The sequence below is a fragment of the Schistosoma haematobium genome, chromosome 2 (genome assembly GCF_000699445.3).
Source record: "Schistosoma haematobium chromosome 2, whole genome shotgun sequence".
NCBI classification, from domain to species: Eukaryota; Metazoa; Platyhelminthes; class Trematoda; order Strigeidida; family Schistosomatidae; genus Schistosoma; species Schistosoma haematobium.
The window spans coordinates 37,913,089-37,939,455 of NC_067197.1; the positions used below are offsets into that span (position 1 = coordinate 37,913,089).

General features: G+C 37.4%; 1 protein-coding gene across 1 annotated transcript in view; it reads left to right on the top strand.

Annotated features, from left to right (window-relative positions):
* MS3_00006897 (uncharacterized protein) overlaps nt 1-26,367 on the top strand; it is a 48,210-nt gene that overhangs the window by 16,061 nt on the left and 5,782 nt on the right. The window contains exons 11-18 of the mRNA XM_051215136.1: nt 5,017-7,263; nt 10,906-10,961; nt 10,999-11,105; nt 11,137-11,222; nt 12,294-12,494; nt 16,000-16,257; nt 20,349-20,769; nt 25,875-25,974. Of these exons, the coding sequence (XP_051068319.1) occupies nt 5,017-5,792 (776 nt within the window). The 3' untranslated portion in view covers nt 5,793-7,263; nt 10,906-10,961; nt 10,999-11,105; ... (3 more) ...; nt 20,349-20,769; nt 25,875-25,974. The remainder of the gene's footprint in view (nt 1-5,016; nt 7,264-10,905; nt 10,962-10,998; nt 11,106-11,136; nt 11,223-12,293; nt 12,495-15,999; nt 16,258-20,348; nt 20,770-25,874; nt 25,975-26,367) is intronic.

Below are 26,367 nucleotides of genomic sequence, written 5' to 3' on the forward strand. Positions count from 1 at the left end.
AAAATTAGGTCCATTATGCCTTTTTCTTTCTCCCAGGGATTTCTCAGGTGAATCTGTATCCTCAGACTTTCATAGTTAAATACTGTATCGCGTTATATATATATATATATATATATATATATATATATATATATATATATATTGTAGAATATGGTTGGCAACTCTTTGTACAGCAGTCATGAAGTTTACATATTCCCCAATGGTTTTCGTTTCATATATCTCTTCCTACTGTATCGACTAGATGTGAAAATCATTTCTTTTGTTATTGACATTGATAGGTTTTTGATATTTCCTTTGAATAATATAAATTGACAAACTATACTTATTAACCTTTGATCATTGTAGTTAGTGAAATCTCATAAACTAAGTAAAGTAATTCAATTAATTAGGTGTATGAGTTAACCCTTCAATTAGATGTTGGATGATTTAGCTAAAAACGATGGCTTGAAAGCACTGTTTCATCGATTTCTTGTTTTGTGTTAAATTTTCAGCTTAATATCATCTATAATTCTTCATTTAATATTTCTGTTACAATCAATATCAGTGTATCCTGTTGATTTCCTCTCTACCTGTGTTGGTGTTTGAATTGTTACAATTTAAACTGCCACATATTCGAACCATGTTTTGTGTTATTCATAATGGCTAATTGCTTGCTGTTTGGATACCATTTTGCAGAGAATAAATTTTTAAGATACCACTAGAAATGTTTCTCATTTGTTAACACTTTTCATTTCAGCATATTTTCTCATGATATAAGAGATTCAAAACGGATAAATATGAATTGACGTCATAAAATCGTTGAATAATTGTAACAATCATATCTAGAATTTTCTGTTGATTATTTTCAGATATGTAATTAGAATTTCACCGCTTTTTTTTTATTATAAATTATTTTCATTATTATTATTTTCAGTTAATCTGTATAAGTCGTATAGCACAATGATTATTACAAAAAATGCCGAAACTACTAACCATCATTATCATCTTATATGGATATTAATAGTAGTGTGCATTTTACTGTACTATATTTATATGTCCGATGATTACCTCATAAGAGTTCATTTATTAGTTTCCTTTAATGTTACCTAGATCATTTAATTTCAAACTATGATTCTGATTTCAAATTAGTTAGTTACTATTATTTAAAGGTTCATTTAAATAGTTTAAATTTCTCAAACAGTATTCTACAGTCATTTTTTTTCTTATTATCTTACTGGAATACAAATCTTATTTTCTTAGTCGATTTAATCACTTCCTGATTGTTAATTTACCTAAATTTTAAACATTAGACTTTCACCCACTATGTTGTATGTTCTAATTCCATTCTGGTTATATTAACTTGTGGCACACAAAATGTAAGTTAGATCCGAGTTCACATATCTGTAATTGGTTATTGAGTTGCATAGCAGTCTAATTTGCGTAGAAATTTCTCTTTATATTACAAATAGTCCCTCCATAGATAAATTTTATTAATGCTAATTCCTTCAAGATATTGGTAAGTATGTAAGAGGAAAGCTCATAAAACCTGTACAAATTGTTCTTTAGTGTATATTGTCGTAAATATTCGTTATAGAATAATAAAGAACTCAACAAATCTCATAAAAGACAATCAGAATATGCGAGAAATGGAAATAAGATGAAACCATACATGAGATGATAAAGTGTTTTAACGATGACTAGTTCAATTATTTTATTGGCTCAGATTGATTACCAAAATGAAGAAGCAATCTGTGTATGTTTTCCCTTGGATTTTGAATCTCGAAATCTTCTTATACCTATTTTCTCTGTATTTGATCTTTTCTACTGATACTATTATTATTTCTACTACTATGAGTTTTGGCTTGATAATTTCATCGTTTCATTCTGCTAACTTATTATGACAATCTGGACTAAATCATATATTTATCAGGTGAATAACTGATTGTCTAATGTAGATAACTTTTTACACATGTCATAGTGTTTCATCATACAGATCACATTAACCCCTTTATATTAATTATTATTCAGTAAGTTACTATTACTTATCATGTTCATTATATTAGACTTTTCATTTGATGAGTTTTATGTGACCTATTGTTCTTAGCTTTGTAGTAATTTAGTCATAACTACTTAATAAGCAATTATAGCGTAACAATAATTGTTCGATTACTTAAAATATTACTTTTTTTTTTGAAAAAAAATTCTAATTTTGACTCGATATCTATTGCTAAATATCAGTATAATTCTAAGTAATTTTGTTTAAATGATAGATTTATGGGGATTATCAAATTGTCAGCAAATATAAACTGTCTCCCATTTATTTATTATTTACTCATTTGAACACATAAATATTGGTACAAGGGGGCACCAGATACATATGTGCCACACAAATCTCGTTTGACTTGTAGGAGAGCTGTAGTACTGCCCGGGTGGTTTTCTTGGGGGGCCACACCCCGAGCCTTTGACCTGAAGGTCTGATCCACAAGGGAGTGGAGCATCGTAAGGAGATGCAGTCCCATGGTAGCCGGCGACCAACAATTGATTCATACTCCATTTGTTGTTTCAGGATAATGAAGCCCATGTGTACCATTGGTTTGGAACCAGGGTTTTCCAACTCCCCTAGATGGAACCTCCGTATCCACTCACCCAGGTAAAGCGCCGAGGTTTTGCTTTTCGTCCTCTCAATTTCGTAAACAACACCCCCGCCACGAGAAGGCAGTGTGTAGGACTTCCCTAGCAGAGGCTATATACGCGTGGCAATGTGAGAGCATTTCGAGAGGGAGAGTGAAAACTCTCCATTCTCGGCATTTGGGGGCCGTCTCTGGTTTATAAAATATTAAATTCATATGTTAATACTAGTAATCATATTAAGAAATACATTTCCTCTTATTCTATGTGTAATTGTTTAAATGTTTAATTCAAAACAGAAGGAAAAATAAGATTTTTTTTCAAAGCAGTTTTTCTGACAGAGTCAAATAGCAATATCATTTATAGTAAATTTGTTGTTACTCTCGTTTACATTGCAGTTGAAAGAGATATTTTTCAGAATATATTGTAAGCGAGTATTTTTAATGGTACTTGAGTCTTACATAAAGGTTAATGTGAATGTAACAATAAATTTTGATAAAATAATCCAATGTTTATTAAATTGAAATGTATTCATTGAATTTTAATGCAAGATCTATCGACAAACAAATGACATATGGAATAATAGATGATATAATTTCGCTTGGTATTGTTTACTCGAATTTTCCCATCGATGTATACGAATGTAATTGATCAGCCTCTTATTGGTATATGTGCATACTGTGCGTATTGCCTCGATATTGCTGTGATTTACAAGCAAGTAGCTGTCAGGGCTAAATAGCTAATTGGATAATTCGATGACATTTGAAGCGAACGGTACTGGGTTCGAGTCTCAGAGTGAACATCAACTCTGAGATTCAGATACGTCTAGCTGACGAGTTCCAAACAGGACGAAACGCGCGTCCTGGATTCCATTGCTAGTCACTATCTATCTTTGCTTGATAGATGATATATTTTTATTTAAAAATTGTTTCGCAAATTTCACACGATTTTGAAGGCACAGTCATTTTAACATTACAAAGTATGTTTCCAATTTATACTATTTAGGGAATTGTTTATTAAGAGGATTTATTTAAACGAGAAGTACACATTCAATCGATTGCTTTTAACTTACAAATTAGCCGTTTATCCACATGCGTTAGTAAATGAAGCGTTCTTGGTGGATATTTTAAGCTTTGTGTGACTGAGCGCTCTAGTAACAAACAATTAAATAGGCTCTTCATTTGTGTTCAGCAATCCCATAGATTTTTACTCAAGCCAGGTAATCAAAATGTATTGACCTTTATATATATATATATATATATATATATATATATATATATTATTGACAATGTTGATTTATATGTGTGATTTTGGACATTTAAAGAGCCTGATAATAACTACGTTTATCGTTAATGTATTCGAGCATGCTAAAAACCAAAGTTAATAAAAGCTTCATTAAGTAACTTAACAAATTACATGAACAGATAAAGTTCAACTGAATTGCTTAATCAATTGAGTTATACTTTGTAAATGGGACATTCTCATCAATTTTCATATTCTTTATGTAATTACCATTTTCATGAAGCTGAAATGATAGCGTAGATAGTTTCTTTTAAATTCAATCAAATCATTATTATTTATTTATTTGAACACATAAATATTGGTACAAGCGGGCACCATATATATATATATATATATATATATATATATGCGCACTATATATAGAAGTGATCAATATTATTGTATTTGTACTCTTCAAATCGAAGTTTTGAACTTTAAGCAAAATTAAGGTTTATTAATATTTTAAATACAAAATAACTTGAGATAAGTCTAAATACGTAATAATTGTTTGACTGTATCAACAATTATTCATGTTGATTAATATCAGAAGGGGTTTTGTGGATATTATAATAATTCCTTAATGGTTGAGATCATGAATCAATTGAAGCTAAACTACCATGGAAAACCTGGAGGCACTGGACGACCGTTTCGTCCTATTGTGGGCCTCCTCAGCAGTACACATCCACGACCCCGCCTCGAGAGATTCGAAACCAGTGCCTTCAGTCTCGCGCGCGAGCGCTTAACCACTACGTCACTGAGCGTTGCAGGTTCAAATTTTCCCCCACCTACTTCAATTTGAGCGACAATCATAGTAAGATTGGCTTCCACACTTAAAGTGTGGCTTATACCCAAATACCTGGTGAATTATTGGGTTATTAATATTGTGTCAACTTTAATATCTGCTCATGTCATCAATATCATTCGAAAGTGAACAATTTCATTATCTACTCATTGCACAATATGATTTTATGTGATAATTTTGACAATAATAGGATAATCGTAAGTTTATATTAGTCTCTTATGAATCTGGGATTCTTATTATGCTATGGTGATACTGGGTTACTAATGAAGTGTTTATCATAGTATTTGATTAATACATTATTCTCTTTCTGTATATATTTTGTTTAGGTCCTACTCTCACTAGTTTGTTACATCTACGTTATCAACACCAACAGCCGAATCAACAACAAGGTCAATTTCAGTCGATCTCTGGACTGTTAGGCGGAGGTAAAGTTAATCCTAGTGAACATGTATCATCAAGACCCACGGTTATTAGTAAAACTAAGCCAGTGACTTCTGCAACAGATGTTTTCAATTGTAAAATATCATCGTCATCATCTACGGTTTTTGAATCACAAGAAAAAGCGGATATTTTGAATTCTGTAAATCCTCAACTAGTCTATTCCCCATCTTTGATAACACCAAACATACCATGCACGTATGTTGGCTTGTCGTCGAATTACCCTACTTCATCAACTACTTTCAGCTCAAGACTTCCTAATCAGGTGTTAGATTATTGTGTTGATAACTCGTTAGATACATTTTATGTCCCTAATTCTTTACAGACTTGTCCAAATACAGTACCCTCATCCATTTCATCATATTCTTTACATTCCAATCCTAGACTTAATAATTATGTTATACAACGTAATGTACAATTAAACCAACCACAGGCTAGAACTTTGTTTGCAAATTCAATTAGTTCTCGAACGAATGAAACTAGTCCCAATTTAATACTATCTTCTTCCTCATCCTCTTCTCTGTCAACGGCTACTTTATCGAGTAATCGTTATTTTGTCATTCGACCAAGTGCAATCGCACAAACACCTAATTTAGTGGTTTGTGCTAAACGCAGGGATACTTATTCCACATCTAATATAAATAGATCTTCTGAAGATGTATGATATTATTATTCCTATTTATTAATTTTCCGTTTTTGTATTTTCTCAAAGTATTTCCCTTCAGTATTCCATGTATTCCTCTTTACTCAAAGTTTTCTTTATATTCACCCTCTCTCTTGTTCTCCTCTCCTAACATTACAAAAGCAAGTCTTTTGTTGGTATGCAGTTAAAATTCATTTCTCCCGTAATTTTGCTTTTTCTTGTGTGTAAGTTATGTTCAGCAAAGATACTACTTTTACTGATATTACTGTCGACACTAATAAAACTATTATTAGTATTAGTAACAACTTTCGGTTAATCATATCATTATCAAATCATGTTTTTTTCTTAGTGAATTAATTTTGTACAAACAGAAAAAACTTTTAGTTGTTTTCTCTCCTGTTCTGTTTTTTCTTTTTTCATGCGAACGACCAATCAGTAAATAAGCTGACTAATATAATGCTTTTTACCGGGAAGAGATAAAGGGTTTGCTGACTAAGGTATGAATGAATAATCCATTGTCCAGCGATCTCCACTTTTCTCTTTGTCCTTCATTTTAACTTCTCTCAAATGTCTTTTTGGGATAATATTTCATGTAAAGACCATTTTGTATTCAATCTGAAGCCGAAGTCGTGTTGATAAAGATGTCCAGTGTGTTATTTATGTTGTGTTTAAATGTGATGTACAAATAGATGGTATTCTTGTTGTGGTGGATTATTCCAATAACCATGGTTGTCGCACAAATTGTTTAAGAAACTAATTCTCACTGAAAAATATTTGATCACTATACGGGTCATTTTGTGTTAAGGTCAAATCCAATTACAAGTGTTCAGAGAAAGTGACATCGGTAAAGCTGGCATTTCATCAATGTATAGAAGAATAATATTCTCATATACTGTAATGTTCCATACTATTTATTTAAGACTTCAGATTGTAGTATTCGACTGTAAGGTTCTTGTTTCAGTTTTACTATACACAAACTAACGTTTAAAAAATATGGCATCGTGAATGTCATCAATCTGTTTGTATTATTTTTAAAGCTATGTTGCAATACCTTCGTCATGTACCAATGTAACATGACTAAAGCAAATGTCCGGAGTGGTCGTTTGCTTACCTATGTGAAGTTTCTGTGCCACTCAGAGTTCCTAGTATCTGTTTTTGTTGAGGTCCCACTTTATGATTAATAAAGTAGTTTCTACCGGCATCACTATTATGCAGTCTGATTTAATCAAAATAGTGTTTTGTAACTTATTTTACAGGGTATAAGTCCATTACTCTGTAATTCTCCGGTGAGCATTAGGTTCATTGGAGTCCTCGTTGTTTTGCCTTTAGAGTTGATACTTTGATAAATCGTTCACCCTACTCCAATAATTCTAATTTTTTAGCTAGCAGGGCTTGGGGGAAGTGGGAGAATTATATTGTCCTGTTGTGATGCTGCTGAATTTCGTTCCGCATGCTGATATTTGGTGATATCATTACCTCTTCAAACATAGCAGTAAGTATATTCTGAATTTTGCTAGAATCTCTTACGACAAATTTCACCATGGTCATAAAGTATTCATGTAAGCAATCTGTCTTATGCCAAGTGACAAATGCAAAAGCTGGTTTCGCAAATCACACACGGGTCTTACAGCAGCTGCTTACAAAAAACCCAGCAAATCAAACTTCATTTTATGTGCAGCACACACAACATGAATTCTGACGATGTGCTAAGAAATATCATCTTTCTCTTAACAGGTCTGCGAAAATAATGTCAGCAACTCTGAGAAGTGGAAGTCATGAAATGAGTAAACAAAGACAGGCAGAGAAGTGAAAGAGATGGTCCCCAAATCATTAGGATCAATGGAATACGCGTCGACACTAGTGGAGATGTGCTGACTTTCAGTGCATTCACAACATCGACAGTGTTAAATTCGCGCAGTAAACTTATGTCTCCCAGCACAGGCCCTTCAATTACAACTGTGATGCCAAAAATTCCGTAGGCGAATGGACCCTGTCAGCAGCGCTGAAAACGATAAAATGTCACCGTCGAAAACGTTGAACAGCCCATGAGAAAAATCGGCCACAGAATTGGCTGTGCGATCTACCCTAAATTTCTCCAAATAGCTAGCAAAAAACACGATGATCCAAAACGTAATCCAACTGCCAAACAAAAAGACGTCATCATAAAAGTACCCGAAAAACTGATAAATCGACCATGGCTTGAGATGATTCTCTCATAGTTATCAACCTAAATTACAGTTCTAAATTTCCTCTCGTTCTACAGAACTTAAATTTCAGGACGCTCTGGGAAGAACCAACCAGGCAACCCAAGCTTCTAGAAATCGAGCGAATTATGGTTACACCGTCTACATGGGAAAGGGTTCCAACACTGAAACGATTGAAGACTCACTCGAGTAACGGTCACGATCTCTGCAGATGTAGAGGATCTTCTGTTGGCCTGTTGCGTACTGAAACGCAACAAGGAATTTCGCGCGAAGTTCTTTCGCGAAAATATAATTGTTTAAGGTGTCCTAGAAGACACGGACACTGACTAGGCAGTCTGTAATAAAGCAGAGCTTGAAAATGAGGAACATATTGACTCAACAAGTGATGTGATTCTCCATGAAGATTAAGGAATCTAGTCCCTGGCTAGTGAAGATTGTGCTCTCATCCTCCAATACCGCAGCCGCCAATCTCAAAGCATTTCGTTCCACACGACGTAAAGTTTTGGCACAATTGCGAATTGAAACTAATGATTTAACTTGTGGACTTCCAAGAAAAAGGAAAGAACGTCGAACTGATAGAGACTACGAACTCGGAAAACCATAGGTAGTCAGGTTGCTCGTCCATACACATAAGGTTCATTCAGATAAACGGGTAGATGAAGCGTTTCATATCTGAAAAACCGACTGCCAGTGTACGGAATGCCGCGAGTTCGTCGAACAAATGGAACAAGTGATGCTAATAACACCCACTTGATACGAGTATCTGAAACATAGGCATCTCAAATTTCGAACCAGAATCAAGTATTACCTCCTATGTCTTTGCTTCGCGACGACCAAAACACAGGAATGGAGAGCGATATTACTTGACAACACGTCACGTTTACACTCGAAAATTTATCGATGTGCTCTGTACGAATGGCTAACAGCTTGTGGTATCTCGTTAGAGACATCTGCAGGATGCTCACTGCTAACAACGTGTAAGAAAATCGAATGCTGGGCGATTATGTCGTGCTAGTTATTTCGGAGACGCTTAGTTCCTGATTCTAGAGGAATTCAATCGACTTAGTTGACACACCTTCTTTGACGGCTGCAACGAAGCTCAGAAGAACTACGAATGTTGGTGCCATATGATCTGAAGTTTTCAGCTAACTGCGACAGAAATACTTTACGAGCAAACCTTGAACTTGTAGTGACCTACATTTATCAAGAGAACGCGATTGATTTAATGGAAACAATTATTACTATAACCAATCGTACCAGTGATTGTTTTACTGTACTTGTTTGTTTTACTGTACTAAAGACATTCTTCATTCCGTCGATTGTGATCTTGCACGCGCTTACACTTGCTTAGTGATTCCTCTTGTGCCCTTTTGGCACGACCTCGGTATTCTTTCGATAACACGAGATCGCCACTCATTATGTCTCGCTACAACCTCCAATCGCCTTCTGATATCTGGTAGTGGTGATCATAGTCAACCGCAACACGAGGCCACAGTACACACTAATAAAGTTGAGGCGCATTTTTAGCTGGTTCGATGACAGCACTTTTCACATAACGTTCGGCAGTTTTATTCTACTTCATTTGGTGTATGGGAATATAGCGTTTCTATTCTCACTTCAGAAGGATTATGGCACACAAGGCTGCATTCCACAGCGAGTCAGGGAGTCAGTTTTGAGACTCAATTTCGGACCTTACGAAGAGAGCGCTTCAAATCATCTAACCTTTGTCCGTTAGAGTATAGGCGTTTTGGAGGTAACCTTCCAAAGTCTTATGGCATCCGAAACACTTTTGTGTACCCCCTAAACACCTACTTTAGCTCAGTTCCAAGGCAAACCTTTAGGGTAAAACTTAGAAACCGGAGACACAATGTAACAAATGGACTGTAGGCGCACATTTCACCCTTTTATACTAGTCGTATGCTGAATGCTTCTGCAAACTTCTATAGTCCAAACGAATTATCATGGATCTTTTAGGAGAAAACGTTACATGTTCTTTAGGGCTGAGAAAAATATCTCACTAAAATTCGCTAATTTATTCTTTTATCGTTAAATATACCAAGGTTCCCAGCTGGCAGTATCGTTGATCCACTTTTACCAGATACGGAAGCTCATTAAGTGAAAGCTTCTTATATTCCATCCAGGACCATTTGAACAATTTAGGCCACTGAGCCGACACCAGTTGATTTACTTCAGCACTCCTTAGAGATATTGGATAATGTATGAACTGATCTGCAAAATGTTTGGCGCGAAAACATCCGCAAGGCCATAGTACTCGTGATATTAGATGGTCGTGGTGGGATGTGTTTTCGATAATTTTCCCGGAATTCATTGTACGCACGAGCGACTTGATGTAGACTTATCTCTGTGATATGCTCGTGCCGATCAGTTTTTCATATTCAACGGAGACATATCAAAAACAGTTCCTCAATACTTCCACACTACTTCCAAAGTCACATTTAGCTTTCCCGAATGTATTGCCCTACTCCGAAAAGGTGGCAGTAATGTTTAATGGTCTACAGACTGCGCCGTCTTTGAGATGTGCCAATCCGATGCCACAAATTGGCCATCCATTCATTATTGGAGGTCCTGTTTTAGCAGTTGGCAAATCAACTTTTTCTCCTGCTGGGTATGGGAATTCACAGAGGCTCGAAAATGGGTTCGTTTTTCAACCCAGTCTGACCCGGAAAGTGAACATGCCCGAAAAGTCTTTGGGATTTGGTGCTTTTGGTGTTGTGTGGTAATATCGTATATTATTTTTACCTTGTAGGATGGTTGTTGATCCACGAACAGGCGACCAGGTTGCTCTTAAGAGAATCCCCAACATTTTTGAAAGCGTTGTGTCTGCTAAGCGAGCGTACAGAGAATTAAAATTGTTGTTCTCTTTAAAACATTTAAATGTAACAACACTAATTTTTATTAAACGCATCTAGATTGTCCGCCTGATTGATGTCGTAAAAGTCAGCAGTTCCTCTTTGTTCAGCGAAGTGTACGTCTCATTTTACTTTCATCTAGGTTTTTCATAGCTCCGTTCTTTGCGAATATATGGATACTGATCTGCACAAAATAATCGTGTCCACTCAATATTTGTCGCTAGAGCATGTCAAACTGTTTGTCTATCAGATACTAAGAGGTAGGTGTAGTTTTTCTTACTTGAATGTTAGGTTTAAAATACCTTCATTCTGCTGGTGTTATTCATCGGGACCTGAAACCAGGGAACCTCTTGGTTAATTCTGACTGTTTATTAAAGGTAACTTATTTTAGTCCTTTTTAAAGAATGACGATTTGGAGACTTCAGGTTATATGTGTCTGTTAAATAGTTATACAGTAGTACAGCAATTTTCCCCGCAACCATTGGTTTCCAGAGGTTTAGTTTTGCTAATTGATGAGTCATATTGTTTGAAATTCTTTAAGTTAGTTTACTAAGCCACTCCTGAATCATTGATACAGGTTTTCCAGGTGGTGAAAGTTAAAGAAAAACTTGCACAATCTGTAAACATAGTCTATTTCTCTACTATTATGAAAACTAACTTTACAAGTTTCTACGCTTAGGGAAGAAACTATATTTCGTCCGGGCTTAGAATAAGACTTTGTAGTGTGCTTTTTGGTAAGAATTACAACTGGGTATTTATCTATTGATCTCCCCAGAGCAGCTTGAGTCCAGGGTCCTGTTTGCACTGTCAGTTAGAACAAACGTTCGTCTCACAATAAAACACTGAATACTTCCATATATAGTAATCAGTCCAGTTAGAAGAAATGTAATCAAACCTCATAATGAGAAATTTTCATGTCTTGTTTTAGCATCTTAATCATTTTGTGCGTGTGGTTCTGCCTTCATTTTGACAGAATTTGGCAAACAGGAATCGAAGCTGTAAATCTCTTGATTTTTGAAGTTATGTACTCAACGTACTATCCAAGTCGTTAGTAATAAAAGAAGCTATGCTGCCAAACTTAAATATAGCACCGTATACGAATAACCGCTTTTCGCGAGACGTGCATGGGGATAAAGGCTTTAGCACAGTTTCGTAAGACTAATATGTTAGGCCAGTTGGTAAGTAACCTAAACAGTCGTGCATTTCTTTCAACTCTGTTACGCTTATTCGGGCTTTGGTAGTCGGTTACTACTACTAGCCGTCACCCATGAAACGTAAATTGTGGCCGATTACTTAAACCTGTAGTTAATTATTGAGTTGTTCTGCATCTAAAAGTGACTAGAAGCTTTCGATTATTTTAGTCATGATTGGTCGCACTGATACAAGTTGGTCTACTATCTATCTTCCTCCGGATTATCCTGTTCTCGCGTTTTTTATTTCATTTGTAGATTTGCGACTTCGGTCTTGCTCGTTCAGTGCCGTCTTTTGGTGTAGAAAGATCTTGTAATCCACTAACCCTTGAAGTTGTGACTCAATTCTATAGACCACCAGAACTACTTCTAGGTTCGAATTTTTATACAGCTGCTGTCGATCAGTGGAGCGTTGGCTGCATACTTGGAGAGCTTCTTTGTCGTCAAATTTTATTTCAAGTGAGTTTAATAGCTACCACTATTTCAATGAATTTTGTGCTATTTAGACTTTGGTTCATAAATTACTGTACAAATTACGTTTCTGAAGTTAAGATTTCTAAAATATCTCTCAATTTAAGCTCTTATGTATGCTCCTTTGTAATCGCTTTACATTTCATGGTCACGTTTCGTTAATCGCTTACCTAGTGCATATTTGCACTATGATAATTAACTGACAACATACGTTTGCATGATAAAAATTGCCTGCATACCCATGGCCTTTGCTCTAATCGCTTGTTTTACTGACTATTAAGTATTCTTATTTATTTAGTTGAAACTTCTACTTTTGTACAAGAAACGTAGCCTTTATACAAATACAGTATTCATTTTTTAAACATCAATGACGGGATCGTCTATGAATCGGTGTTTTTGAAAAAGATATTTATGTTGTACGTTTACAAATTTTGTACAAGGTCTCAGATACACATTTCTATCGAACACCAATATATTTGAAAATAATGTCCAGAGCCTTCTTTCAATTGTGTTTTTGACCTCAATGCTTTATTTATCACAAGGCAAAACGCTCTTCAAAAATGCAACTTTTAACCCTTATAGTGTTAAATGTGACGTTTCCTCAGTTCTGCACATAGAGAAGTCATTCCCACCTACTGCCTTACGTTCGTCACATTCATACAAGTTACTCTAAATTTCTTGTTCTTCTATAAATGTTACTATGATGCGGTGGCCGAACTTACGTTTCGTGACGGGTAGGTTGAGCTATATCGACTGGAATAATTGTTTTTCGTTCTGCCACACCAGCCATGTAGTTTGCCTAGTGGTTAGGCCGAGTGCAACGAATTTAAGGTCCGTTGGCGGAGTATTACTGTCTATATTTTCTACAAATATCCGGCATCTCTGCCAATACTTTCTCATGGTGGAAAGAGAAGAGCGAAAAACGATTGGCGTAGAAAATAGTACATATTATCCTAATTTACAGATTTCCAGTATCGATGGTAATGTCTGGAAAATGTGGAGCTATTTCACTGAAATTTACTTGCAAAATGTTTATTGTATAACCAACATCAACCCCTCCCTTACGTTTCACATTCAGGCTACCAGTTCGAGAAGTCCTTCACTATCAAGCCAGTTTCCTCTTAGAGTTAGTAGGCCAGGATTTTTCTATGGTGTTTGGAACCGGAAAATAACAATCGCCCACAAATGTCTTACAGCACTCAAGCTTTTAGTTTTCGAAATTATGTTATTTCTTAGCTCCCTCATACTTCTGTTCATGTCATCATCAGTCCTCTTCCGACATATTCCACCAGGGTTAAAATTCCAAGTTTAAGAAATGTTATTGTAGTGTTCTAAAATAGCACTCCAGATTACATGTTAAAAGTATTGATTTCAGCGTGAAGTCAAAAAGCAGACTTAAAAATTACATGTGTATGTTATAATCGAAATCGCATACAGAACTCACGTAACCAGTGTAGAGAACTAGCGCAATTCACTATTCATATATTCATTTCGGGACCGGGAAATGAATTGTTGTTGAATTTTAACCGTTCGATGTTTGATTATATGAGATGGTAGGAACTATGAAGGATAAACGCACATATTGTTATGTTCCTAGTCCACTAAGAATCAGTAGGAGGAAAACATGGTCTCTGCAGGTAGCTTTCTGTCCTTCAAGATGCTAGGTTCGTGTATAACAAGATTACGTAAAACTGAAAAGTACTTTTAGGAGGCCCTCAGTGTACCAACCTAGTACGCAAAACTATGATCGTCTGTTTCAACAAAACTCAGCTAATCGTACATTGCTAGCAAGCATGAATTCTAAACATAAGGGGCGATATTGTTTGAACCTGAAACCTTCAATTTCTCATCGAATAACATATACCATATAATTTTCGGTCATTGTTGGGAAAATTCGGCTCCTTAGATAGTATGTGCTTGGCTTAAAACCATGCTCTATTTAAAGCTTATGTTTACCTGGGTATTCATGGGCGTTCGAAGGTCAAAATAGGAAGAACTCTTCAAGTTACGTCTGAAGGCGAAAATTCTTTGTTGTCTAAGGAAAGACTTACTAAGTAAATAGTTAACCATGAACACGATTTCCACTAAGACGTAATATGGGCTTGCCGTAAAAACTTCTTATCAGCAACCAAAATGGAAAGTTCATGATGAGCCATTAAATCCAAAACTGCTTTTTTATGTTAATAAGTACCCGGAAATAACACATAGGTCACTATCCAAATCCTATGAGAAATAGAAATATAAAACATAGCTTGATAGAAATTTCACTCAATGACCAGAAGCAGTAATGCTCAAAGGAAAAAGATGGAAAAACAGTGGAGATAGGTTTGGACCAGTTAGGTAACCAAACTTATCAGAGACAAATGATTAAAGTAAGTTTTTAGCCAAACTTTCTCTAGAAAATGAAGTCTTGATTGATTCCTAGACCAAGCAATTAAAACGGCTTGCGAAATACCATACGGAAGTGTTCACTTACTGTCGATTTGACCACTGTCCCAGAACAGCCTAAATGGGCGGTCGATCTGGGTTTCTAACCTTTCAGCAATGTTGAGGTCATTAGTAACCTCCTGTGTGGAACCAGGAGGTCCTGATAGGTTAACTTCAAAACACCTGATGGTTGTGGTCTTAATTCATTAGCAAACTTGAATGATTTCGGAAGCTGGACATACTACCATCAGACTAGTTTCGATCTCTGAGAACCGTAGCTTATTAAATAGGATCTTCGCAGAGGAATGTTTTCAGTTAGCATTGTTTGACTTATTATCTTTTGTTATCACCCATCATTTAAGTAACTCGGTAACAACCAACCTATGGGAAACAACCCGGTTTAAGCGTGGATGTGTATGTGTGGATCAAATATTCACCCTTCGGTGTTTAAATGTCATGTGTGGCAACTTTCACATTTATTGCAGGTCGTATGTAGACGGAGCCTTATCGGTTTTCATATGATCTATTCTCGTTTTTTTTTCGCGTAAGTTGGTTTCAAACTCTTAGCTCCAGATCAATTTATTATTTTAACTTTTCCGAACTTCGTTTTTCCTATTCAGCGGTAGTATGCTGGCTCTTGACACAGCCGTCCAGTTGGGACTAGGTAGAAATATTGTGGATTAAGAAATTTGTGAGAAAGATACGTATGCAGAGGAATATTTCCTTGTACATATCTTCCGGTCGTCAAGTCCTAAGTAATATTTGTTTCATAGCAATGAGAGCGATAACATGCGAGAATGAAATATTCTTGTCGTATACAAACATAGGACTAGAGGAAAATTGTAGAATTTACCTGAAAATAAAATGTTAAATCAACCAATTGTTCGAACAATGACCATCGTTGCAGATCATAATAACAATAAATCTAAGAAAAGTGATTTTTGGCATAAGTCATTGGGACTTGATTATTATCTGATCGGTAATTAAACTTCTTGATAATTTATCAGATACATTGCAGAGTTTCTTCGTCAAATACATCATTCTGAATTCTATTTCTTCATTTTAGTCTTCCAGCTCATTTCGTCAATTGGATATGATATTTAATCTACTAGGATCACCTAATGCAATGGAATTAATTGACTTAGTTGGTTTTCCGTCATCTAGCATAGATTTTATTCGTAATTGTCCTGTACGACCATTTAATCATGATGCTGTTTCAAGAATACTCGTTCCGGCTAATACTCATTATTTTCAGTCACCGACAGAAAATCCACCTGATCCTAATTTAATTAATTTGTTTACAGGACTTCTAAGTTTTAGTTCAGTAAGTGGAGCATTTAACGTTTATTATTTATGTGATACTGGCATCTTCTCTTCTATCAAGTATACATATAAGGATGTTGCTCTTTTTGCGATCCGTCTCCTTTCCTCTTTCTTTTGAAAGCACAAACAGTCACACATTTACTTAATATGCAGAAAATATATTGTTCAACTGAGTATCCTAATTATGTGGATATTGTTCTTGTGGTGCTGCCATAATGTTCACTCTCACGATTGTGTTAGCTGAAATCTTACTAGAGTATAGTAATTTCAAATTTTGTCATTGACGTCATACCAATTCGTAAATACCTGAAAAAATATGTTAGAAATCCCTTGATAAATGTCAGTCTTCTAACCATCTACGTTATACTTTACTGTTGTGCCTCAATCGGTCGTGTAATTTATTCTTATTTATTTATTTATTTGAACACCTAAATATTGGTACAAGAGTGCGGCAATATATATGCGCCACACAAAACAATGAGAATTCTTAGAGAAAAGAAAAAAAGTTGAGGAGCGTAAAAAAAGAGAACAATAACAAAGAGATTGGTGTAAGGTAGTGTTGTAGTAATGAGTGAAAGGAACGTTACAATTGGAGGAAATCTTTCAGGTAAGGGAGACACAATCACTTTTTATGAAGAAAGTAAAAGAAGGCTACAACAGGATCGCCACTGGCTTCTATTCTGAGCCATATCTGATAACGTCTCTAGCCACTGTGTAGCACCATCTCTCGGACCACAGTCAGTCCTTTGCAGCTTTCTTTCATGCCACGACACCATGTCATGCACTGACCACCTCTCCGCTTCTTCCAACCAGTCCCAGAGTCGGCAAATAATGCACGACGTGGAATTCTCTGGGACGACATTCGTAGAACATGTCCAAGCCACCGAAGTCGGTGTTTCAATATGGTGACACCAATTGAATTATCGTCTCTGTGCCCAAACGCACGATGCCGAACCTTTGCATTACTAACATGGTGTTGCCACTGGATGTCAGCAATCCTTCGGAGACAGCGATGATCGAACACAAAAAGTCGTCTAACGTCCTCAACTCGGAGGCCAGGTTTCACAAGCATAGAGCAAAACTGCTCTCACCGACGCGTTGTAAATCGACCTTTTACGGCCAGACTAACATCATGAAGGCGTCAAAGATGGCCCAGATTGGCATAAGTCGCTCTGGCTTTCACTATACATGCAGTGATCTCATCACTCACGCCACCACCAGCACTCATGCAGCTACCCAGATACACGAACCTCTCGACTACTTCTATCTGCTCACCATCCAGGGTGAGTACAGGATTGGAATCCTTCCAGTCTTGTGGTGGAAGTACTTTGCACTTCGAAGGTGCAAAGCACATACCATACCTACGGACACTGATTGCCAACTGATTAAGTGCGGATTGCATGTCTTGGGCATTATCGCACAGTAAGACAATATCATCCGCATACTCAAGGTCGAGAAGTCTTTCCCAAGGCAACAGATCCACACCACCATTACTTACATCCATCAGAGCTGTTTCCAGAATGTCATCGATGGCAAAGTTGAAGAGGAATGGTGAGATTGGGCAACCCTGCCTAACCCCACTACTCGAATGGAACAATGGAGAGAGGTGGTTGTATTCCCTCACTCTACCTGAGGTGTTTGTATATAGGGCTTTTAGGATGTTAATGAACTTCTCAGGCACACCCTTCTTCAATAGACAATTTCAGAGAACAGTCCTGTCCAACGAATCGAAGGCAGCCCTGATGTCGAGAAACACTACGATTGTTGGTCTGTGATGAGTATGACGGTGTTCTAACATTTGGCGAAGGATGAAGATATGATCAATACATCCTCGACCAGAACGAAACCCAGCCTGATCCACGCGAGTCAATCTTTCTGGAGTTTTGAACAGCCTACGAAGTGTGACGGAAGCCAATAGCTTGGACGCAATGGGAAGTAGACTTATCCGCCGATGGTTGTTACAGGAACGACGTGAACCTTTTTTAAAGATAGGGACAACTATCGACTCATTCTATGACGTTGGTGCACTCTCTAGTTCTCAGACCTTTGTAAACAACGTTGTCGGTTCTTTAGCCAGAATTCACCACCATCTTTAAAAAGAGCCAAAGGTAAGTCATCTGGGCCCGGTGATTTGTAGCGCTTCAAGAGTTGGAGTTCCTTGCGGACTTCCGCCTCATTTGGTGGATCAGTCGTCACCGACCATGGAGGGCAGGACAGTCTGACCGATGTTGCCGGAGCAGCAGGCCAGTTGAACTGCCCTTCGAACAATTCTGCCCATCGTCCAAGACGTCGATGGATGTTAGTGGTTGGCGCTTCGTCATCCTCACAGATTGTTTCGCTCACACCAGACTTTTTGCTGCCAGTGGCTCGGATGAGTTGGAATAGCTTCCGGTAGTTACCAGATGCAGCTGCTGCTTCCAGCTCATTAGCACGCTTCGACCACCAGGCTTCTCGGTCCTTACGCAAGCTTTGCCATGAGCTAATCCGTGTCGGGTAGAGACAGGTATCTACCTCAGTACAATGGAAGTTGGTCGCGCAATTTCGTGGATTTGTTGATGTTAGACACTAGCACCATTGGATGCCGGCTCAATGGTCTAGTTGGTTAAGCGCCTAGCGCGAGACAGGTAGGTCCTGGGTTCGAATCTCGTGGGTGCGCACTGCTGAGGAGTCCCATACTAGGACGAAACGGCCGTCCAGTGCTTCCAGGTTTCCACCGGTGGTCTAACGTCAATTGATTCATGATCTCAATCAAAAACTTAACGATCTCCACAACCCCTATACTGATAATCTTTTTAAATACTTGATAATTGCCATGAAAAGACGAAATTTTTCCGAAGTTGGTAAAATATTAGCTCATGTTACATTTTAAACAGTCTGATCAAATAATAACTCGTTATAGCATTTGTATACGAAATAAAGTGAAAACTAAACAAACGATAAAATATCTAAAGATAAAGAAATGAAACAGTTTAAATCACTATTCTCAATATTTAAAGTAAATATCATCACGGTTGGTTCAATATTGTTCTTGAATTTGTATTTCCGTGTAACATTGGCCTCAACAAATCCGATATTACATTAAATTCACTTATATAATCCGTTTCAACTATCTCATACAGTAGAGGGGGATAGCTGTTTGTTAACTGCTTTGATCTGCTTATTGGTTTTATTTATTAAAACTGCCAGTTAATTACAGGTTTGATCATTCCTACATTGAAGTTATGATTATTCTCTCTATGTATTTGCTGACACATGAATTGGTGTGCACAAAAGGATGTGATGTACTCGTTTAAAATCTGTTTGAGTGTTTAGTGGAGGATGACTCCAATCTAGCCATTGCAGAACGTTTCTGGAATTGTTTTGAGTTCTATATGGTTCAGATGTCATATATCATCATTCCAATTCCGTGTCAACAGTATTCTAACGCAATTTTGAAGTGCATTATATTAAATGTCGAATGGTTGAGAACCTGGGGCATTTGTAAAATTGTCTTTTTCTAGTTTGGGACTGTTCTACAATTTCGACTCAGAGCGGTGGCTCAGTCCTTAAGACGTCAAACTTCCGGTCAGTAGTTGTGACTATTGTTGTAGAGCTGCACAGAAGGGAATAAAACGGTTGACCTGGTTATCAGTGGTTCTTCAGTTACTGATATCATTTTGTGACGAAATTACTTTCAAACTTTTCAGATCCCCAGCTTTGGTTTTGTCCTCGTGTAACATTGATAAAAAACTTCAATAAGTATACTGATTGTTTCCTTATGTGTGCTCTGTGGATTTTCGTTAAAATTCTATATTATTTCTCGTCTAGGATCTGATAGTTAAGTTAAATCCTTACCCTTTTAATCATTAGCATTCAGCCTGTAATATCTCCAGCACAGATCATAATTATTAATAATTTCTTTTGGATGTAGTCCTTTCTATTTTTTGTTATATATCTATGAACGTTTTGTATCAGTCGTTGCCTACATCCTATCAATAGTATACATGGATGGCTTATATAAATCTTAAGATATGTGTTGTACGTCACTCTTGTGCTTTGTCAAATAATACAATACAAGCAATAAAAAGCATTTCTACAAATTATTTTTTTCAGTCGAAGCGGTTAACTGCTGAACAAGCGCTAGATTCACCATTCTTAGTTGGAGGTAGAGCTAGATTTCATACTTGTCTGTGCTGTTGTTGTCCACCACGTAATCAAAGTTCAATGATTAACGATTCAACTACCCACTGGAATAATGTAGCGAAACAAGTAAATCATCATCTTTTAGCTGTTGGTTCAGTTGGTACTCTGTCATCATCTGGTGGTACACTACCATCTTCACTTCATTCATCTATGCTATCACAAAGTAGAGATATAACGTTGCGCATTCCTTTATTTTTGTCACCTCATCTAATGATACCAACTTCTCTTATACGGTATAGTTGTATTAATTTGGAACCAACCTTTCAAGATATACATGAATACAGTTATTTAAATACTGAAATAGAAGTGAATAACTTGTTTGAAGCTAAACGTGAGTTTTTAATTTGTTGACTTTATCATTTTAAAGTAACTTACTCAATGTATACGTTTACATATTCTACATCTTGTCACTTTGAGTGAGTGTTGTTTATACTATCCGCGTTGTTAGATCTAAAATGCTGAAGTTAAATGTAACTTTCTACGCACTAGTGATTAGAATTTGAGTATTGTTCAATCACTTCTTGGCTGACCGTTTTACTATTTTAATACCACCACTATTGCCTGATTTGAAATCGTCTTTATCTTAAAATTAAATGATACTTCTCCTATTATGCTACGTGTTTGTATATACGGACTATCTGGTTGCATTCCGTGCGGTAACTGATCAATGGTTGGAAAGATTGGAGTAACATTTCCTGAAATTAGTCGCCGTAGCATAAATACATTCACTCTTCATCTTAGTCTAAATCTTAAGTTTTCATATTTCTTTATACACACGTTTTCAGTATAGCTCCTCATACCATATTCTCAATGTTCACTTCTTTTCATTATCACTGTTGCTGCACTATCTCGATTCCTTTGTTATGTATGGTGTAGATTTCATTTTGTTTGTGCTAATATCACATGGCAACATGCGCTAATGCACAGTTGTGCCTGGAATTTATGTTAATAATGACTGACTGATGTATAAAATTTTAGGTCGTTTACAACTACATATTGAGTAAATCCATCCAATATAATATAGGATGATTCAGGCACTCAATGTAATTAGTTTGAAACAGTCATTGATAAATTTATTCATATTTCATGCGATTACATATAGTTGACATGATTCATTCGAATAATTTTATATGACCTTTTAGTACTTATGGATATAAGTTTATTTTTTGTCGAATTTATAGTCAAACTAGAAATGGAATTATGACAGTGGATTTCAGAATTAGACTATCAATTTTAGTCAATGAGAAATTACGAATTATGCCAAGGGATATCTAAGTATACAACTCTTCTTCAGTAGAATACATTCTATACGCATCTCATAACAATATCACGTATTAAGTCTATGTATACACTTACATACGTTACTATACGATTTTTTTGTGAATATTTTACTTCGATTGTTTACATTTGTGCCCAAGTTAAGACCTCATTTATATATATATATATATATATCCTTTTTGCTTCGTAATTTATGTTTATACTTTTGTGAATGTTTGTTTGTGTCGCCTGTTTCTATGGTATTATCCCTTTTTAAATCTACATAAAATTACTTCATATTAGGGGTATTTATAAATCATCTCATGTTGTATATTTTAGCTTCATATGCTTTAACATTGCTTTATGCATATACAACGTAGACAATTGCGGTTGTTTATATTGTGTTCTTTGTAAACTGTAATATTTTTTCAGAGTAATTGTTGTTTTTGTGAGCTACAGGACGTTTTTAATTCACTGCTATTTATATTCAAACTTGACACAGTATGTCTTTGGATGTATGTTTTAAAGCTCTGAATAGTACAGTGAAGTAGTATGAATTGTTTCCAGTTCATATATCATTCTGACTGCTATCTATCTGATGTTTTTTGTCATTTAATGTAAAAAGTTTGGGTTCGGAGAGCGGACATACTAACTTTTTATTCACGTTCACTATTTATCTTGTTAATTTTATCTCGTACTTATATGGTATGGGATTTTGAGCCAATACAACTTTGTGTTAGGTTCTATATTGGTTATGACTGACTATTACTTTATCAATGATATAAGTACAATTATGAATAATTTTTGACTTATGCATGCCCCCAAATGCCCCGGTATGGCCGAGAGCGGGGTGGGTTCGTCCTCTCTCTCGAAATACTCTCACACGGCCACGCGTATACAGCCTCTGCCAGGGAAGTCCTACTCACTGCCTTCTCGTGGCGAGGGTGTTGTTTGCGAAAACGAGAGGATGAAAAGCGAATGTCCAGCGCTCTAACCGGATTGCAAACCAATGGTGCACATGGTCTCCAGTATCCTGCGGGAACAAATGGCGTATGAACTAATTTTCGGTCACCGGCTACCATGGGACCTCATCTCCTTACGACGCTCCACTGCCTTGTGGGTTAGACCATTAGATCAAAGGCTCGGGGTGTGGCCCCCTAAGATAACCAACCACCTACTTCGGTTTAGGCACCCGGTCAGTATCGCAGCCCACACACAATTAATGAACTGAACTGTCTATGATCATGGAAACTAGTTCTCTTGCTTCGACGAACATTCAAATGATTCTATTATTATTATTATTGTTATTATTATTTACTACGGCAATTTTCACCCTCCTTTATCCCCACTCTGTTTATACTTATTTTTTTCGACTTATACAGCAGCTCGTCTATGGTGGAAATTCGACTGTATCTAAACGTTCTCGAGTCACTGTCCGGTTGAAAATTGTATGTTTCCACTGAATATGAGTACTGAAGCAGTTTTTCTGAAACCACGTGCACCATTCAAACTAGCTGCCTTCAACGTTCGCACATTTATGCAGGTCGGACAACAGATAGAGCTGGGTATGTCTTTGGAAAGTCTTAATTTTGATGTTTGCTGTCTATCGGAGACCCGTATTCAAGACTCTGATGAAGTACTACAAATTCGCTCTCCATCTGTCGCTTCGAAAAGCTTGTTTTACGTGCGCTTATCCGGAGACCCTGTGGCATCTTCGTTTGGTCTTGCTGGCGTTGGTGTCGGACTAAGCGCTAGAGATGAAGCAGCACTAATCGATTGGATCTCCATTAACAGTCGGTTATGTGCTGTTAGATTAGAGAGTTCCATCAAAGGGAAAAGAAATCGGCGTGAGAAACGATGTCTTTTCGTCATCTCCGCCTATGCCCCGACAGATTGCAGCCCGGATGCAATCAAGGATGAGTTTTACCACCAGTTAACTGTTCTTCTCCAGAAAGTGCGTTCGACAGATATTGTAGTACTAGCCGGAGACTTGAATGCTCAGGTCAGGCGTCTAGGCACAGAAGAGGGTCGTTTGGGTGGCCGATGGGGACTTGTTGGTCGCACAACAGATAACGGGGACCGTCTACTGCAACTGTGCACAGACCACAACCTGTTTCTGGCTAGCACTAACTTTCGGCACAGTCATCGCCGATGTGCCACCTGGCGTCCTCCCTCTGCATCTCAAGCCTGGACTCAGATTAGTCACATCGCGATCAGCTACCGCTGGCGTGGTTGTGTAAAAGACTGCCGCTCCTTTTGGAGTACCTATCTGAACTCTGACCATGCCTTGGTCTGCGCCAATCTTACCTTACTTTTCAGTGGACAACGAAGTGACCGCCACCAACGGATTGATGTTAGCAAGCTGGTTGCAACCTCTGTTGCTAGTAAGTATCGAACCGAGCTAGCTTCTAGGCTATCTGCCATTCCACCGAAAAATATAGATGAGCATTGGTTGCAATTGCATTACGCCATGAAAATGGCGGGTACAGTCAGTTGTGGGTTCGCGACACGTCCCGCTTATAAGCTCTGGGTTTCTTCAGGTTCCTTACAACTCATTGAAGCCCGTCGGTCTACTCTGGATGACCGTGAGTTTGACCGTAAACGAAGGATGTTACGTAAGGAAATTGGGCAAAGCTTGCGTAAGGACCGAGAAGCCTGGTGGTCGGAGCGTGCTAATGAGCTGGAAGCAGCAGCTGCATCTGGTAATTACCGGAAGCTATTCCAACTCATCCGAGCCACCGGCAGCAAAAAGTCTGGTGTGAGCGAAACAATCTGTGAGGATGACGAAGCGCCAACCACTAACATCCATCGACGTCTTGGACGATGGGCAGAATTGTTCGAAGGGCAGTTCAACTGGCCTGCTGCTCCGGCAACATCGGTCAGACTGTCCTGCCCTCCATGGTCGGTGACGACTGATCCACCAAATGAGGCGGAAGTCCGCAAGGAACTCCAACTCTTGAAGCGCTACAAATCACCGGGCCCAGATGACTTACCTCCGGCATCTTTTCAAAGATGTTGGTGACTTTCTGACTAAGGAACTGACGACGTTGTTTACAAAGGTTTGAGAACTAGAGAGTGTACCAACGTCATGGAATGAGTCGATAGAAATAGTCGAGAAGTTCGTGTATCTGGGTAGCTGCATGAGTGCTGGTGGTGGCGTGAGTGATGAGATCACTGCATGTATAGTGAAAGCCAGAGCGACTTATGCCAATCTGGGCCATCTTTGACGCCTTCATGATGTTAGTCTGGCCGTAAAAGGTCGATTTACAACGCGTCGGTGAGAGCAGTTTTGCTCTATGCTTGTGAAACCTGGCCTCCGAGTTGAGGACGTTAGACGACTTTTTGTGTTCGATCATCGCTGTCTCCGAAGGATTGCTGACATCCAGTGGCAACACCATGTTAGTAATGCAAAGGTTCGGCATCGTGCGTTTGGGCACAGAGACGATAATTCAATTGGTGTCACCATATTGAAACACCGACTTCGGTGGCTTGGACATGTTCTACGAATGTCGTCCCAGAGAATTCCACGTCGTGCATTATTTGCCGACTCTGGGACTGGTTGGAAGAAGCGGAGAGGTGGTCAGTGCATGACATGGTGTCGTGGCATGAAAGAAAGCTGCAAAGGACTGACTGTGGTCCGAGAGATGGTGCTACACAGTGGCTAGAGACGTTATCAGATATGGCTCAGAATAGAAGCCAGTGGCGATCCTGTTGTAGCCTTCTTTTACTTTCTTTATAAAAGTGGCTGTATCTTCCTTAACTGAAAGATTTGTTCTGATTGTACCTTTCCGTTCCCCCATTATGACTATGATTATTACTACACTACCCTACACCAATCTCTTCGTTATTGTTTTTTATTATTTTGTTTTTGATGTTCCTCACTTTTTTTTCTTCTTAGATTCTCATTGTTTTGGCTGGCGCATATATACTCGGTGCACTTCTGTACCAATATATATGTGTTCAAATAAATAAATAATATTAAATATGCATTGTAACTAAAAATTATTTTGCACATTGTCACGCGTAACCTCAATGTAATTTTGTATTTGTATTGCAGTCGGAATTCGTCTACCTAAATGCCTGTTTACAAGTTTGGAAATGAGAGTATATTTTTTAAAATTTATAATTTTTTAAAGTCAGTCATTCATACTATTTTTTCTTTATACATTATATATTCAGAAATATTATGGAATCTAATTCAGCAATATTTCCAAAGAGATCCTAATCGTACCCGAGTTGTGATAAACAATTCTTCGCCTAATTTTCAATCATTTATAAAGTGAGCACATTTTACGGTTGTTTTTAGTTCATTACGTTTATTAATTGGGTAATGTTTTATCATATTCTTACTTGGTGACTGAAACACTTTACTTTTACTGTTAGGTCGTAAGTTCGAAACCGGCTCCACGTACTTCGATTTGACTAACTTTAAAGTATCACTAGAACTTGCACTATTGAAGTATGGCTCAAAGTTGAATTCAAACATCTGTACATGGTCCATGAGTAAATCAGCCAATCAGTTGACAATACTACGGGACTAGTTCTTATCTAGGTTTCGAATTCTTTGGATTCTCTTTTTAAATCACGGATCGACATCTGCTTCAAAGTCGTTTCTCACGAGTCCTTTAATGTTTCAGGTCTAAAGTCGCATGTAATCGTGAATTTTTGTTGG